Source organism: Balaenoptera physalus (assembly GCF_965194825.1).
Source record: "Balaenoptera physalus genome assembly, chromosome: 21".
Taxonomy (NCBI): domain Eukaryota; kingdom Metazoa; phylum Chordata; class Mammalia; order Artiodactyla; family Balaenopteridae; genus Balaenoptera; species Balaenoptera physalus.
In genome coordinates, this window is record NC_138902.1 from 31601908 (window position 1) to 31619782 (window position 17875).

Genomic DNA, 17875 nt, shown 5'->3' on the forward strand with positions numbered 1-17875 from the left:
AATGAGAACTGCCAAGTTTAGTGGGTTATAACTGTGTACCCAATAATTCGCAGGTGCTGTAAGAAGTTAAAAAAGAAAGTCGGAAAATTGAAGAAATAAATGATTTTCTTTCCCACAATAGAAAATTACACCCTTTGCCTTAAGGGAAACTTACAGGAATGGATTCGATAAATTATGGAAGAGGATCACGCACATGAAGGAGAAAATGAGTTGAGCAAAGGCAGTTAAGATGTCTAGTCTTATTAATCTTTAACCCACTTTGAACTGACGGTAAACATTATTGACAATGTCTGAGCATGGGTAAGTAGCTCTGGTCTCTGGTTACGTTTTCCAATCTCCAGCCCATTCTTCCTCTGCCCCCTAGTGGACACAGCGCTGAACAGAACATGTAACAGAAGGAGCTCGCTAGAAAAAAAAGCAAAGAGGCACAGAAAGAAATGATAAGCCCTTCTATCTGTCTAGGGACCTCCAGATTCTTTATCTCTTATCTTCACGGTAATCCTATAAGATAAATAATAATATTCTCATTTATATTTTCATTAAACATCAAGCTAATAATTCCAAAATATAGAACTAATATATAGATCAACCTAGTCCACAGGGAAGATATATTTCCGCAGGGAAGTGTCCATACCCAACCACTCAGTTTACCCCAAGGATCCAGGATGTCTTGTAGCTCTTTATTTTCTGTATTTGTATTATAAAAGCAGTAGCTTTGTTTGTTTGTTTTTCATTTCCCAAACATGAAAGTACATTACATAACTTAACGACCCGCCTCGTAGGTCCTGCAGTCCCTCTGAGCTTCCCCGCGCTGCTCCGGGTTCCCCAGGGGCTCCAGACCCGCTGGCTCCACTCCTGTGTTTTCTGCCCCCATCCACCCCGTCCTGAGCACCGTCCCTACTTCTTCACAACCCCAGTGGCACGTCCTATTAGTTCTAGCTCTCTGGGACCCTGACTAATACAGGTAGGCAGGTCACGAAAGCTGGTCCAGTTAGAGTAAGTCCCAGGCCTTTTGCTGGAGCAGGAGTGCTGGGGCATAGCTGCTCTCTTTCTCTGAAGGGTGGAATTCCGACGGGAGACTTGGAAGAGCCGCCAGGTGCAGGCTCTGGGCCGGAATCCTTAGATCTCGTGCAGCCATGGTCACTTACTTCCTGTGGGGCTGCTCCTTAGTTTCCCCATATGCGAAGTGGGATTCTGGCGCCTACCACAGAGGGTTATTGAGAGGGTTAAATGGTTTCATTATACTAAACACTTGGAACGATGCTGGATCATAGTAAATGCTCAGTAAGTCCAGGCAATGATGATGATGATGGTGATGATGGCAGGACCCAGGCTGAGGAAAAAGCTGAGGTACAAGAAGAGCAAGAAAATGGATTCAGAGCCCTGATGGCTTCTCCGACCTCTAGATCCAACTGAGCTTGACAGCCATCCTACCACTGGACTTTTCAGTGACACGAGCTCATAAATTCCTTTATCATTTAAACCTACTTGGGTTGAGATTTTATTTCCATCCAGAGTGCTGAACCTCTTCTTGTCTTAACAGAAAGACGAAGCACAAGCACAAAAGGTTTGACTGTAACCCCTTTCCTGGGAAATGGAGCTATATTTCCACACTCTTACGAGTGACAACTTTCAGTGATTCCAGGAACCCTATTTCTATGCATCAGTGGGGAACTACCTTCAAATCCTCACAGGTGATTTACTCTTCTGTGGCAATTGCCCAAATGATTCCTGGATGGGGTGAACAGGTATTTCACTGAAGAGGAATCAGGAAGGACAGATAAACAAGGAAAAGATGATCAACTTAAGGGAAATGCAAATCAAAAACACAATAGGATACCATTTCAACTTGCTCATCAGGGAAAAATATTTAAGTCTTGAAAATTCTAAGTATTGACAAGTATGTGGAGCCAAGAGGACTTTTATATACTGATGATAGGGCTATAAAGTCTACAGTCTATAAAACGATGTGTAAAACTTGGCATTGTCATATAAAGCTGAAAATGTCTTTATCCCATGAGGCAATAATAGTACTACTGAGTCTATCCTTGTCTCTTAGATATGTGCCCTGCAAGACACTTACAGGAATGTTTAGCATGGCATTGTTGGTAACAGCAAAATGACTGAAAGCAACTGATGTTTCCATACACGGGAGAATGGATTAATAAAATGTGGTGTATTTACTTAATGCATTCCAAAGACAGTGAAAATGAATGAATGACAGCTACATGCATCAATGTGGATAAAACCTAAAAATCATGGCTTTGAGTAAGAAATAGCACTTCCAAAATGCATACCAAATATCATTTATATAAAGTTTAAAAACATACAATAATTAATACATCATTTAGGGATATATCAAGGTAGAAAAACATGGGAATGAGAAACACAAAATCAGAAGAGTGGTTATCCGTGGAAGGAATGACCGTTATTACTTTCCTAACCCAGTGGTGAGCACACAGGTGCTTTTTATCTTTACGTTATATATGTTATATTCTTTAGTATGCATGAAGTATAATTTTTATTGTGGTAAACTGTACATGACATAAAGTTCAGCATTTTAACCATTTTTAACTGTACAACTTAGTGTACAGTTACTTAGTAATTCACACTGCTGTGTAACCATCCACCATTAACCACCTAGAACTTTTTCATCATCCCAAACTGTGCTTTTGGCTGTCACAGCCAAGAAATCATTGCCAAGTCCAGTGTCGTGAAGCTTTTGCCCTATGTTTTCTTCTAAGAGTTTTAGCTCTTGCAATTAGGTCTTTGATCCATTTTAAGTTCACTTTTATTTATGGTGTGATAAAGGTCCAACATCATTCTTTTGCAGGATAGTACATTTTTAAACACAAAGCAAAGAATCAGAGAATATTAAAAGGGGCCCTCTCCATTTACGAATGAAGAAACTGGGGTAGAAATAAAATAATAAGCCAAGCTCACACCACTGCTTCAGGGCAGCAGCGGGGTAAAAGTCAAGGCCTATTTCCAATGCATTACACTAGACAACTGCGCAGGCGCCTAAGCACCCAGCGCGCCCCGCCCTGGGTTTGGATCCGCCCCTCGCGGGAGAGCGCCCTCCGACTTTCCGGCACTGGCTCCTCCCCTTCCTCGCCCCCTGGGGCGGGCCCTGGCGGCTCAGGAGTGCGGAAAACGTGCGCGGCGGACGTGGGGTGAGGGAAAACCCGGGAAATCTTTGGCGTCTCGTGGACCCGTCAGGAACTGCTTGTAAGGCGTAAACTCCAGCTCCGCTTTCGCGTTGTGCCAGGCCGGGTTTTCCCTCGCGCTCTAGGACGGGGAGGAGCCCTGGCCCTGTAGGAGGCAAGCTCGGGGGGGGGCGTGCCCGCGTGCTCGGCCCGGATTGGCCTCTGGGAGCAGCGCGGGATTTGGCGGGAGCTTCGGGAGCTGCGTCGGCGCAGTGAGCGGTGGGCTGAGATGGCCCCGCCGCGGCGAGTGCGGCGCTCGGGGTGAGTGTTGCGGACTCTCGGAGAGCCGGGCCGGGGGTGCCGCTTTATCTTCCTTCTCCGCCGGGCTTCGGCCTCTCGGAGCTGTTCGTGCTCCCTGGCTCTGCAACTGTGCAACTTGTCCTAGGGACTAACCTCTCAGGGCCTTGGTTTCCCCGTCGGTAAAATGGGAATAATAATATTCCCACCTTGGAAGGATTACGGTGACGTTTAAAGGAGTCAGTTTAAAACCGTGGCCGGCGGGGAGGGGAGAACGTTGGCTAGTGTCAGCATTACTTTGTGTGGGTGAGTGTAGCCTAAAGTAGACTCCAAATATTTTGAAACAAACTATCCAACAAATAATGAGTGCCTACTGCTTGCCAGACGTTACGTTCTAGTGACGCTTACACTCTGGCTGGTAGTCAGTATTCTTATTTTCAAGACCCTGCTTGTTTTTGTAACACAAACCACAGACTGTAAAGCTGAACTAAATCTCCCGCCGCGGGGGCCCAAGCTGCCGCTTGTTATTCTTAAAGAGGGCCTCCAGCCGGGATGGGTCAAGCATTTTTTTTTTTTTTTAATCAAAAAGGGCATGCATTTTAAAATAGGTTTCAAAACTGCTCTCTGAAATGTTATTCTTCATGGACTCATGGGCACATGTCTCGCTGGCGGTGTCTGGAGTGCATCCAAGGCCCTGCGTGGTCCTGGCTGGAGGGGCCTCGGCGTGCTTCGCGCTCCGGCTGGTACTCAAGGCCGTAGGAGTTACACCTGGGCCGTGGGAAGGCGGTCTGGAGAAGGTGCATTTGTAGATGCGGGTGAGGGTACAGGCAGCCTAACAGCGTAGGGGACAGGCTGGAACAGGACGAAGCAGGGCGGTTGGGTAAAGCGAGACTAGGCTCCCGTGGCCAGTGGGGAGGAGGATTGGGAAAGAATAAGGGGCCTGAAACTCAGCCGACAAGAGTGAACTTTATCTGATAGGCCACTGGGGTTTTTTCTCTCTCCCTCCCTCCTCCCCCCACACACGTATATACGTACATATAACATTTTTGCCTTTGAGACTCCTGAAATCTGTTTATCCCTTCCCCTAAAATGCACTCATGCGCATACACCAAAATTTTTACGTATGTTATCACCGAGGTCTCCATCTTTTGGGAGCCTCACCTTGCTCCTAGCCTAAGGTGAGGAGGAAACTTGACCACTTTTTTGAGCACAGACAAGGCAAGGAAGGGTGGAAAGAGTGGGTTAAGAAGTTATGTGATCTGGTTTCTCGTCCTATCACTTGGCTGTGTGACCACTGATGTCACTTAACTTTTCTGGACCCCAGAATCATAAAGGCCGTAAAACTAGTATCTGCTCTACCTTCTTTTTTTGGGTCTGAGAATCAAATAGAGCAGTGGTTTTCAAATGCGGTTCCACCGGGAACTTGTTGGACATGCAGACGCTCAGCGGCCACCCCAGGTTTCCTGAATTAGCAGCTCTGGAGTTGGGGCCAAGCAGTCTTGTTTTAACCAGCCCTCCAGGTGATTCTGATACCTGACGATTGGGAACCACTGCTCTAACAGTTTTCCAACTTTTTTTTTTTTTTTGCTGTAATTCACAGTAATGATGTTTTACATCACAGTGGGTACACGAACGTGCACGTACGCACACACATAATAAAACCGAAGGTTTAAGAAATCTTATGTTTTATATTCTCATGTATTTATTTTTTTAAAATCCTGGGGGAAAACCTTAAAGGACATGATGGGGCAGTTGATGAAACCTGGATATGGACCGTAGATTAGATAATGGTGTCAGTGTTAAATTTCCTGATTCGGAAGTTGTCCTGTGACTACACAAGGTAACGCCCTCTTAGGAAAGACACACTGCAGTGTCCCCAGTTTACCATACACAGACACACAGGAAGCAGGTGAGACAAAATGTAAACAGTTGGTGAAGCAGGTAAAGGGTATACAGAAGGTTCTTAGAGTATTCTCAACTTTTCTCTAAGTTTGAAATTATATCAAATAAAGAAATACTTGTTCCACAAAGAAATACTCGTTCAGACACTAAACGAACTTTGCTGCCCGCTAATGGGTGTCTGCAGGGCACTTCTGAAAGGGCCTGTGCGTGGTGGTGTAGGGCATCCCCCCAGCCCTGGCACCATGCCTGGACCACAGAGGATACTCAAAGCATAGTCCCTGGCGGGATTATTTTCTGCCTCTCATGTTTCCACTTTTTCTTCTGGTCACTATTGTCATATCTTGTTTACTTTAAGCTCCGTTGAAGGTACGCAACTTTATCCTTTTATCCTAATGCCCACTGGGGGGAGCCTGAAGGGCGGAAAGAGGGCAGCTCTGGGTTTGAACTGATGCAGATGTTAACGCAGGCTTCCCTCCTTCCTGGCCGCGTGTGGCTTTGGGCAAATACACATCTGGAACGTGGGATTCACTTCTACCTTGAGGACTGTTTCAGAGCTAAATGAGAAAATGTGTGTAAGAGAGCCAGGCACGGATGGAACGGGGGTCCAGCGCTTGAGAAAGAGAGGTCTTGCTCTCTCTTGCTCATTTTTGCAGAACGCCAGCCGCTGCTGTTGATTGCGACTTCAGGGACAAGGATGACAGCAGGGTTAGGAGTTTTCTGTGTCCCTGAGGACAGAGCTATGCTATTTATACGTAGGTGTTATGAGTTGACATATAAAAAATTTAATTCAATGTGTGAGATATGGTTTCTACTTTCTAAAAGGATTTTGCCATTACCTGAATTTCATCATGTGCACATTGTTAGTGCAACTAACAAGGAATGTAATTTGGAAAGAACATGCTTGGATGAGGTGTAATTCTGGTGTTTCCCCCAGTTATTTTTAAGTATTTCCTTACTGTTGTGTGTGTTTTTGCTGTTTCCTAGTCCGAGATATTCAAAGAACACTGTAGGAAGAACACAGTCCATGAAAGATGTAAGTTATCTTTTTTATATTTTAATATAATTTTCTCGTAATTGACAATACAAAATAACGTTTTACAGGAGACTCAGAGTTTCATAGACTTGGTGAGCTCAGTGTTTTCTTGTGAAAAAGCGCATTCCTTTTCCTCCTGCTCTTCCCAGTGTAATGGAGAAAATGGCCATTGTTAAAGTTTTGAATCTTTTTTTCTGGGCCTAGGCTGGTTTCATTTTCATTTGGATAATCGACATCGTTGAACAGTTGTACAACGTTCTGTATTTTGCTTTTGTCACTTAGAGCCATTTCTCCATGTTGTTACAGTTTTCCACAGTTTATGATTTCATAATATTCCATTTAGTTTCGCATTTCACATGGTATTTTTACTTCAGGGTGGAGTCTTAGAAGTAAATGTCTGTGAAAGGCAGGTGCGTTTGTTTAACCCTCTGGCTAGCTCACTTCAGAGTATTTTCCAGCGGCTTGTCCAATTGGCCTTGGAAATTCACATGAACCACCTCTGATAGTGCCTGCTTGGGGGTGCCCGGGCGTCGGGAGTTCTCCCTGCTCTGTGCCCTGCCCCCGGTTCTCTCTTTTGCGGGGTCTCTCCCCTCTGCCCCCCTAACCCCCTCCCCGTTTGGAGGGGGCCCTTTTCCTCTCTGGAAGGGCTTCTTCAGCTTTCGGGCCCTCTTCCCTCCTCGGGAAGGCAGCTGCCTTACCCAGGCCCATTTGCTTGGGGAGGATGGAGGGTGTCAGCTCCTCTTGGGCATTCGTTCTACCCACACACACTCCGTGAATAATTTTTCCCTGAGGGTCTGTGAGTGGTAGTTTTTGTTTTGTCTCTCAGTTTTATTCCATCTCCTGTGTATCTTCCAGAATTTCTTCATATTTTCCTGTCTGTTAATGGCAGCCCTCCACATTTTCCAGAGCTACTGTGGACGTTTTTCTCGTTTTCTGTATGTTGTCTTTCATTGGGATTTGAGGAGCAGTCTTCCTGGGGCTTATTAGTATATTGCACTGCAAACCCTCATCTCTGTCCTGCAATCAGGAGTTTTTAACCTCTGTGTTTAGGAACTTTCATGGGCATGTTCCTGGGGAGAGGGCCCACTCTGGCTCAGGAGTTGGCAGGCTGTGGCCTTTGGGCCAGATCTAGCCTGCCTGCTGGTTTTGTAAAGCCCTGCGAGCTAAGGGTGGTTTTTATATTTTTAAATGACTGAAGTAAAATCAAAAGAAGACTGTCTCATGCCGGGTGAAAATATGAAAGTCAAATTTCAGTATCCATACACAAAGCTTGATTGCAGCCCAGCCGTGCTTTTTCTTTCTGCGTTGCCACTGTCTGCTTTCACACTGCGACAGCTGCGCTGCCTAGTGACACCAGAGTCCCCACGGCCCGCAAAGTCTAATATACAGGTGACCCTTGAACTGGGAGGGTCCACTTCTACCCGGATTATTTTCAGTAGTAGGTTCTACACTATCTGCAGTTGAAACCGCAGACGTGGAACCCCGGATTGGGAGGGCCGACTGCGAAGTCACACGGGGGTTTTCGGCTGCGCAGAGGGTGGGCGCCGCTGAGCCCCGCGTTGTCCAGTGGTCAGCTGTGTTTACCCCCTGGTCCTTCATAGAAAAGCTTCCCGGCCCCTGCCTTAGATGATCAGAAGAGCCTCTGCCCCCCAGGAGTGTGAAGGCTCACTTCTTAGGCAGCGGTGATAGGATCCTTGCCACGTAAATCAGCTTTGTAATGTTCTTTTTGGGAGGGCCAGTTCAATGACTTTGAACTTTATTCACTTTTAGGAAGCTGGCCAAAAGCACAAGCCTACCGATATATTTGATTTTCCTGATAATTCTGGGATCTCAAGCTTTGGCAGGCTGGGTGAAAATGAGAAAGATGAAGAACCGTATGAAACCTTTGGTTAGTATTTTATTTTATTTTTTTTTAATTTTTAAAATTTATTTGTTTATTTTTGGCTGCATTGGGTCTTGTTGCTGCGTGCGGGCTTCCTTTAGTTGTGGCGAGTGGAGGCTACTCTTTGTTGTGGTGCTTGGGCTTCTCACTGCGGTGGCTTCTCTTGTTGCAGAGCACGGGCTCTAGGCGCACGGGCTTCAGTAGTTGTGGCACGCGGGCTCAGTAGTGGCTCGCGGGCTCTAGAGCGCAGGCTCAGTAGTTGTGGCGCACGGGCTTAGTTGCTCCACGGCATGTGGGATCTTCCTGGACCAGAGCTCGAACCCGTGTCCCCTGCATTGGCAGGTGGATTCTTAACCACTGCACCACCAGGGAAGCCCAGTATTTTATTTTATTTTTATTTTATTTTTATTTTTTTTTGAAATCTTGAGTGTTACGTCTATTTTTTTTTTTTTTTTAACTTTGGGTTTATTTATTTATTTATTTATGGCTGTGTTGGGTCTTCGTTTCTGTGCGAGGGCATTCTCTAGTTGCGGCAAGTGGGGGCCACTCTTCATCGCCGTGCACAGGCCTCTCATTATCGCGGTCTCTCTTGTTGCGGAGCACAGGCTCCAGACGCGCAGGCTCAGTAATTGTGGCTCATGGGCCTAGTTGCTCCGCAGCATATGGGATCTTCCCAGACTAGGGCTCGAACCCGTGTCCCCTGCATTGGCAGGCAGATTCTCAACCACTGCGCCACCAGGGAAGCCCTTGGTTAGTATTTTAAATCTTTATCCTAAAATCTTTAAAGTGGTTCAAGCAGCAGCGTTTAGGCTAGTTACTAATAAAAATATAGAAATGCCTTCAAATACAAAAGCAAGGTTGTCTGCACATGAATACAGTGTTCTGGGGAGTATTTGATAATTTGAATTAATTTTTCTCACTTCTAGGTACATTGGAACTAAGAACTCTGTAAGTGTTGTCCAAGTGGAGCTCTCCTAGTAGCATTTGTCAACAAGCCAGCCACATTAGGACAGCTGCTGTAGACCTTTGTAACAAGAGGAATATGAAATGTATTTCTCACTTCACACCTCCAGTAGTCGTTCGGTAAGGGGCTTTAATTTAGGAAGGAGCGGAGGGATGATGCTTCCTTTTCTTAAACACACTGAGGCAGAGGATGCTTCAGGAGAGCTTCACCTGTGTTCCTGGGAGTGTTAGGAAGACAGGACTGGTACCTGGCTGACCAGGGGGCTGTGAGCTGTCCAGATGGGACAGCTTCTGTCAGTGTGTCACTGGCCACTCTAGAGGCCAGAAATGATACAGAATGTGCCGTGTGCGCCCACATCTAGAACAGCAGTAATCAGACATTTTTTGCCAGAATAAGTTTTAAGGGAATTTTGAAAACATATAACTTCTCACATATTTTTAATTTGGCATCTAATATTTCTAGTCTAATTTTTGTTAATAAAAGAAAATATTGTACATTTTATAAGGTGAAAAGTAATCCTTACCAGAATACCCCTTTTATTATGACTTGATAAAAATGTTTTAACTACTCATCTAAAAATCATAATTTAAAAAATTGAGGTGTAATTCACTTGCCATAAAATTCACCCTTTTAAAGTGTACAATTCAGTTCACTTTTAGTATAGTCACAAAATTGTACAACCATCACCATTTTCTATTCCAGAACGTTTTAATCACCCCAGAAAGAAACTGCGTGCCCAGGAGTAATCACTCCCTATTCTTCTTCTCAGCCCTTGGCAACTGTAAATCTACTTCCTGTCTCTGTGGATCTGCCTATCCTGGACATTTCATTTCAGTAGAGTCATACACTGTGTATGTGGTCATTTGTGACTTGCTTCTTTCATTTAGTATAGTATTTGCAAGGTTCATCTACGTGGTAGTATCAGTACTGCATTCGTAAAAATTTTTATAGTTCAATAATCCATTGTGTGGATAGACCTCATTTTTTTATCCTTTCATCAGTTGATGTACACTTGCATTGTTTCCACTTTGTGGCCATTATGAGTTATCCTGCTGTGAACATTCATGCACCAGTTTTTTGTATGGACATGTGTTTTCATTCCTCTTGGGAATGTAGTCATCCCTCAGTATCCATGTGGGGTTGGTTCCAGGACCCCCCTTGGATACCATAGTCCGAGGATGCTAAAGTTCCTTATATAAAATGGCATAGTAGGGACTTCCCTGGTGGTCCAGTGGTTAAGACTCCACACTTCCGATGCAGGAGGTGTGGGTTTAATCCCTGATCAGGGAACTAAGATCCCACATGGTGCGTGGTGTGGCCAGGAAAAAAACAAAAAACAAACAAACAATGGCATAGTGTTTGCATATAACCTATACACATCCTCCTGTTCGCTATCAATCATATCTGGGTTACTTGTAATACCTAATACAATAGAAATGCTATGTAAGTAGTTGCCTGTGTGCAGCAAATTCAAGTTTTGCTTTTTGGAACTCTGGAATTTTTTTTTCCCCAAATATTTTCAATCCATGGTTGGTTGAATCTGTGGATGCAGAACCCATGGATATGGAGGGCCAACTGTACACCTCAGTCATGTGGTGATTCTGCTTCAGCGTTTTGAGGAAATGTTTACACGGCAGCTGTACCACTTTGCATTCCCACCAGCTGTGTATGAGGGTTCCAGTTTCTCCACATCTTCATCAACTCTTGTTATTATCTGACTTTTTGATTCTAGCCATCCTACTGGGTATAAAATGGTATCTCATTGTGTTTGTGTGGTAAAATATACATAACATAAAATGAACCATTTTAGTCATTTTGAAGTGTCTGCTTCTGTGGCGTTAAGTGTGCACATCGTTGTGCAGAGATCACCCCATCCATCCCCAGGGCTTTGTCCTGTCCCCTGAATGAAGCTCTCTGCCCATTAGCCGACGGCACCTCGCTCCCCTCTCCCTCTTCTAGCTTCCTGTTTCTATGAATTTGACCACTCGTGAGAGGAATCATACAGTATTTGTACTATTGTATCCTTTTTCTCATGTAGCATTATGTCTTTAATGTTCATCCATGTTGTAGCATGTGTCAGAACTTCCTTTTTGACGGTGTGGTGTATACATTTTACGTATAGACCACATTTTGTTTATCCAGTCACCTGTCAGTGGACACTTGGGTTGCTTCTACCTTTTGACTGTTTTGAATAATGCAGCTCTGAACATAGGTGTACAGGTATCTGTCCCAGTCCTGCTTTCCCTTCTTTTGTGTATATGCCCAGAAGTGGAATTGCTGGATCATATGATAATTCTGGGTTTAAATTTTTTGAGGAATTGCAGTTGCACCATTAGCAATGCACAAGGATTCCAGTTTCTCCACATCCTCACCATTACTTGTTCTCTGTTTTTTTTGATGATAGCTATTCACATGGATGTGCGGTAGTATCTCAACGTGGTTTTGAGTTGGATTCCCCTAGTGACTAATGTTGAGCATCTTTTCAGTGCGTTTATCGGCCGTTTGTAGGCAGGCCCACCTTGGAGATATTACAGGTTCGGTTCCAGACCACTGCCGTAAAGCAAATATTGCAATAGAGTGAGTCACGAATTCTTTGGTTTCCAGTGCGTATAAAAGTTATGTTTACACTACACTGTAATCTGTTAAGTGTGCAATAGCATTATGTGTAACAAAACAATATACATTCCTTAATTAAAAAGTACTTTATTGCTAATCATCATCTGACAGTGCAGGGTTGCCACAAGCCTTCAATTTGTAAAAAATGCAGTGTCTGCAAAGCGCAATAAAGCAAAGTGCAGTAAAACGAGGTACGCCTGTATCTTCTTCGAAGAAGTGTCTGTTCACATCCTTTACTTGGGTTGAAATCAGGTTATTTATCTTTTTATTGTTGAGTAGTAAGAGTACAGCTTGTGTGACTGGTTCCATATGGAGATTCAAAATTGGTCTAGTTTTCTTTTCTTTCCTTGTTATTCCCAGTAGTAAAGTAAATAAACTCCTTTGCCTCGTTGAGGCCAATACAAAGTATATTACTAACTTTAAAATTGTGCAGTTGCTATGTTCATTATATAAGCAGCCGAAACGTTTAAATCTGAGAACATTTAAATGTGTGCAGCGCGCTAAAGCCTGAGCGTGAAGAGGTGGGTGCTTGGTCTCACCAGGCGCGCCTGCAGCCATTCGCCCCACGCTGCTGGCCTCCTCCCTCCCCCGCCACAAGCCCAGGCCGGGCTGCCGAGGCCTCGCCTGTGACCCCCTTCCTCAGCAGGTGGGAGCATCCTCCCACCAAGGCCACGTGGTCTCCGCTCCTTTATCTCTGTGTCTCCAGTATCTTCATTATCTCATTATCTCCTTTATCTTCATTCCAGTTAACCTTTTTTTTTATTTTAATTTTTTTTTTAGTTTTGGCTGTGTTGGGTCTTGTTGCTGTGCGCAGGCTTTCTCTAGTTGGGGCTGCTCTTCGTTGCGGTGCGCGGGCTTCTCATTGCAGTGGCTACTCTTGTTGCGGAGCATGGGCTCTAGGCGCATGGGCTTCAGTAGCTGTGGCTCGCGGGCTCTAGAGCGCAGGCTCAGTAGTTGTGGCGCACGGGCTTAGTTGCTCCGCGGCATGTGGGATCTCCCCGGACCAGGGCTCAAACCTGTGTCCCCTGCATTGGCAGGCGGATTCTTAACCACTGCGCCACCAGGAAAGTCCCCATTCCAGTTAACTTTTTATGCTTAGCTCAAGGCTCTATAGTAAAGGAGAGAGGAGGGGAAGTGCGGAAGGACTGGGGTCCCTCCCCAAAGGGCCAGTCATCCACAGATGTCGAGCGCCCACCCTGCGCCAGGCACTCCGTGGGGTAATGGAGCTGCAGGAGTGGGGCCGGCGCTCCAGACCTCCGAGTTTATTGTTCATGCTGTGTCTCCCGGGTAGGTGTGTGATGTTCCTTCAGGTGAGGAAGGAATGTCAGACCTCCTGTTTATCTTTTAGCTCATTTAAACGTTTCCATATAACATATAAGGACAGTAAGGTTATAGCTTAACTATCCATGTATTTATTGGTGAAATGGTTTACACTTTTTCTTGTTGAGGTGTGAGATCATAAGTAGCATATGTAATTGGCTTTGATTTTGTTAGCCATTTAAACACAGGTTGCTTTATACTCCAATGTAAAGGAACAAACTTGAATACTGCTCAGCCAGCCAGACTTCTGAATGCCCTTTTTAAAAACATCTTTTGTAGACCCTCCTTTACACAGCACTGCTATATATGCTGATGAGGAAGAATTCTCCAAGCACTGTGGGTCATCTCTCCCCTCAACTCCTCAAGGAAAAGAAGCAAAAAGAAGGTATGGGTGGATCTCAAGCAACTGTTTACTCATGGTTAATGGGATTTCTGAGATGTTCTTTAAGATAGTAGCTTATAAAACCAAAACTTTTTAAAGATCTTTTGAGCCAACTTACATTTTTCCTCAAGAAGACTGGGACTTGAAAAGGCAGTTTTTCAGTAATTGACATTACTTATAATAACTATAACTGACACCTGATTATCCTAGAAAACATACCAGTGAAGGTGGTTTAGCTTTGAGGTCAAACAAAGAAGGAGGGGAAAGGTTTTAGGAGCATAGAATTTTAGATGATTTTGAGAGGTCCCTTTAATTTACAAATATGCTTAATTGTCACAAAAGATATGTTTTCTAGTTCAGGGTGGGAATAGGGAAGAGAAGCTGATAATCCCAAAGGAAATGCAGTCTGTTGTAAATTTCAGCTGCGTGGTCCCTAAGCTGCATTGGTTTGAGTTTTCAGATTTATGTGGAGGCCTGAGTCAGGAAAATCTGTAAAAATGACACCACAGAGGCAACTCGAGAGCACATATAATGAAGAACTCTTCAGTAACTGTAGTACTAACTAAAAATTATTAGCTAGAGCAAATCCTTGACTTAAGGACCTCTGTTAGGTAATAGGTCAGTTCTAGTTACTGACTATATTTTGAAAGTAACAAAACTGTATTTTTAAAACAGATATCCCACTTGGGCAGAAATCTAGATGAGGACATCTTTCTGAGGTTCTCTGCACTGGGGAAACCTTATGGTACTTGGTTATTTGGGAGACTCCAGTTTTTCTATGAGATGTTACTGGAAATTGGTAACAAAAGCCAAATATTTGGAAAACCGCACAGTTCGTTTTAAATGGTGGTGAATGTAATTTTTCAAGAAGAATTTTTGAATAGGTGACACGTTCACATGGTTTAAAAATATAAAAAGGTTAATAATAGTCTTTATGTCCTCTCCACCATCACCCAGCTCCTGCATCCACTTCTTCCTTCTCCCCCACTATTAATTTCCTATATGTCTTTTCACAGTTTCTTTGTGCACATCAAAGTAAGAGTACAGAGCTTTAACCTTTTCGAAAAGGCAGGGCACCTTGCTGCCTGGCTTCTTCCGCCCCCTGTAGCTCGGAGACCTTTCCGTATCAGAGCGTGTGGAGCATCCTCGTGCTTCCGTTCACAGTCGCAGGCTCTCCGTAGTTCCCATCGTCCACAGTTTATTTCCCCAGTCCTGGATCGACAGGCAGTTGGGTTGTTTCCAGTCTTCTGCTGTCACCAGCAGTGCTGTAGTCAGTCAGTAACCTGGCACATATGCCGTTTCACACACGTGCCTGTATTTGTCACGTATGTGCCTGTATTTCTGTGGGATGTATTCATAAGGGAAATCCTCAGTCGAGTGAAATGTGTTAGCAATTTGCATAGTTACTGCCACATTCCCACCAGCGTGGTATCAGACTTGGAGTTTTGCCAGTGTGATATGCTGTCTCAGTCTAGTTCTAGTTTGTATTTTTCTCATGACTGAGTTAAATAGCATCTCTTATATGTTTTACAAGTCCTTGAATTTCTTTTTGCACACTCTTTATATCCTTTTTCCAGTTTTCTAGTGTTGATCATTTTCTTCTTGACGTCTGTGACTTCATTTAAACATGAGTGAAATTAATCCTATTTGTCATGGACAACTCCTGGCTTTCTGTCGTGTAAGTGGATTGAGATTGTGCCATTGAGTAGGATAGGGCTACCTAGGAGATTGAGTACTCCTGTCATCGTGAGGCGATCATGAACTTGGTGTGGAGATGTCAGGGAGACTGCTGTGTACTGGGTCTGGCGCTCCCAGGAGGGGCTGAGCTGGAGTTCAGACTGCAGTGGTTTGGTACAGGAGGTGTAGGCACGGGTGAGCACTCCCAGGGAGAGACGGTGGGCTGAGAGGAGGCGGGGACCTGGGACCACCCTGCAAGAAAACCTGGCATCTGTCCACGTGGAGGAGAAGGAGCTTGCAAAGCAGAGAGAAGACCAGTGGCCAGAGGGGGGAGAAGGAAGCCGGGAGAGGCGGGGGGAGTGAGTAAGTGTGTGTCCTCGGGAGGATCAAACGCCAGTCAGGGAAAGGCTGAACACATGGGTTGGTTTAACAGGGTGGGTGTCCTTGGTAATCTTGGTTTTGGTGGTGTGATACATCCAGACAAAAAACTTTATTTGGGTAAGTTAGACCGGGCTTATATATGGATACAGAAGGAAGTCTGGGTGGAAGGGATGCACGGGGAGGGGCGCGGGTGGGGAGAGAGGGAGGGAGAGGGAGCGCGCACCAGCATTTCCCAGGACTCGTGGCGGCATCCGCAGCCAGGCCCCGGGCCTGTCCAGGGCTGTCGAGTTGTTTGTTCCCAGATCTCCTCTCCTCTTTCCGTGTCGGCGAGTCTGCTTTCACCCTCTCCTCTCCACCCTCCCCCGTATTCCTCTCGTGGCTTTAACAGCCCATAAGCGCTGACCCCAGCTCTCCCTCTTGCCCAGCCTCTCCCGAGGCCCGGCTGTCCTGCACCTCGGCCACATTTCCCTAGGTGCCCATCGGCACCTCGGGCTCAGCAAAGCCAAAACCAAGCTCCATCATTCCTCCCTCGTCTGGTGTCAGCGAGCTCCTTTGGTGTTCTCTAGCTTGATGGTCCTGCTGTCACCCAGTCACCCCACAAAGCTGTCTGGGAACTGTTCCTGGTACCTTCTGTTCTCTGACCGGTCTCCTTTGTTCTGGCCTGTGACTCCCTTGAGAATCTGCTTTTCTTCTCTCCATACACCCTCCGCCTCCTGTGGGCACGGCTCAGGCACCTGCCGCTGGTCCCTTTGTCTGTGCGATCACCACCACCCACCCCACTTCCAGTGCGTGTGTCTAGCATGGAGGCCTTGGCCCCCTCACCCCCAACCTGTAGGCGTGGTATGGGGGCCCCTGTGTCTGTCTGGCTCCTCGGGTAAGTAGACCCTGAGGCAGAGTGAGAACTGAAGAGATTTATTAGCCACATCAGGGAAAGTTACAGGTGGAAGAATCCGGATTGAGCAGAGATGGCCTCAGGCCGCAGCGCAGCTCTCACAGCTCTGGCCGCCCCGAGGTGGTGGGCAGCTCTGAGGGGAAGGCCGGGCAGCAGTGGCCGCCACGCGAGGGTCGCCCTGGCACGGCGGCCAAGCACAGGCTGGTCTGAGCAGGACGCCTCTGGCCGCCTCGGTGCCTCCCCTGTCCTAGCCTCTGGCTTCTTCCGTAGTGTTAGCTTCTCTTTAGCAAGACGCTCGCTCTGTACTCTGATTCCCGTACGTCGAACAGGCCAGGCTGTTTTACACCCCTGTGCTTTTATGTTTACTTTTCCCTCTTCCTTAAATCCCCTTCCCTTTGTTTCTTTGCCTGGAAAAGTGTTTTCAGAAGTCATCTCAAGTCTCATAACCATGATGCGTTTCCTGATTCCCCAGCCATTCATCCACATCCTCTGCACTCACTGTCTTCGGCCTTCCTGCTAGTCAGTGAACCCATTAAAGGAAGGCTCCTCATTTTTCAAGTAATTTTATTCCTTGTACTTGCATTTTGAGGTTGGTGTTAAATAAATGTTTGTTGTATTGAATTGAATGAAAAAAATGAAAGAACTCTCATCAGAAATTGAGGGTTATTTTTTCCTTTTCAAAGGATGAAAGAAGGTATTCCCTTTTCTATCCCCTGAGCATGGGCCTAGTGTCTGTGGATTAGTACAGATGATGGCCCGTACACCTGGGAGTGGTGACGGGGAGGAAAGAGCGGTTCTCAGACAGGACCATGAGGTACTGCAGTTATGGGACACTTACTTGCCTGCCAGCACTAAACTGATGTGGCCTGGGTGTGGGAAGGTGTGGAGATGATCAGTAAATCTGGGAAGGTGGCAGGCCCACCCGTGACAGGTGGGAAATCTCCTTATAAATCAAGTTTGTTTGTGTGTTGGAGGAGCAGCTTTTAGAAGACATATGTCAATAAAAATGAAATGTGTGCAAGATATTGATGGTTTGTTCTTTGGTACAGTTCGGACACTTCTGACGTTGAAGCAAGTGAAAATGAGTCTGTAAAAATTAGTGCAAAAAAGGTATGTAGGCGTGTTCTCCTATCTTAAATTGTAAGATATTTCATATCCATTTAGGTTGGATGCAAATAGAGAAAATGTTCTGTAGCAACATTTTTCATAAAGAGTATATAATGTTTTAGAAGATTTTTTAATAAAAAAATGAAATATTTTTATATCTGAAGTGTTTTTCATTACAGAGATCTCAAATCTCTGTGTACCTTGTCAGTTTTCATAGTGTTCATGTAATGTGTTTAGATGGTGGTTTACAAAGGCAGAGCGATTTGTTGGGAGTGT

The 17875-nt window shown here is 45.4% G+C and overlaps 1 protein-coding gene across 4 annotated transcripts in view; it reads left to right on the plus strand.

Annotated features, from left to right (window-relative positions):
- Nucleotides 1-2976: 2976 nt before the first annotated feature.
- CENPU (centromere protein U) overlaps nucleotides 2977-17875 on the plus strand; it is a 33529-nt gene continuing 18630 nt past the window's right edge. For 2 of the 4 annotated variants that reach the window (XM_082444825.1, XM_082444824.1), the window contains exons 1-5: nucleotides 2977-3173; nucleotides 6330-6378; nucleotides 8149-8266; nucleotides 13440-13545; nucleotides 17542-17602. In XM_082444825.1, coding sequence (XP_082300951.1) covers nucleotides 2992-3173; nucleotides 6330-6378; nucleotides 8149-8266; nucleotides 13440-13545; nucleotides 17542-17602 — 516 coding nt within the window. In that variant the 5' untranslated portion in view covers nucleotides 2977-2991. Of the gene's footprint in view, nucleotides 3174-3296; nucleotides 3468-6329; nucleotides 6379-8148; nucleotides 8267-13439; nucleotides 13546-17541; nucleotides 17603-17875 lie in introns of those variants that run through there. The other 2 variants (XM_082444826.1, XM_082444827.1) reach the window with 2 other exon arrangements.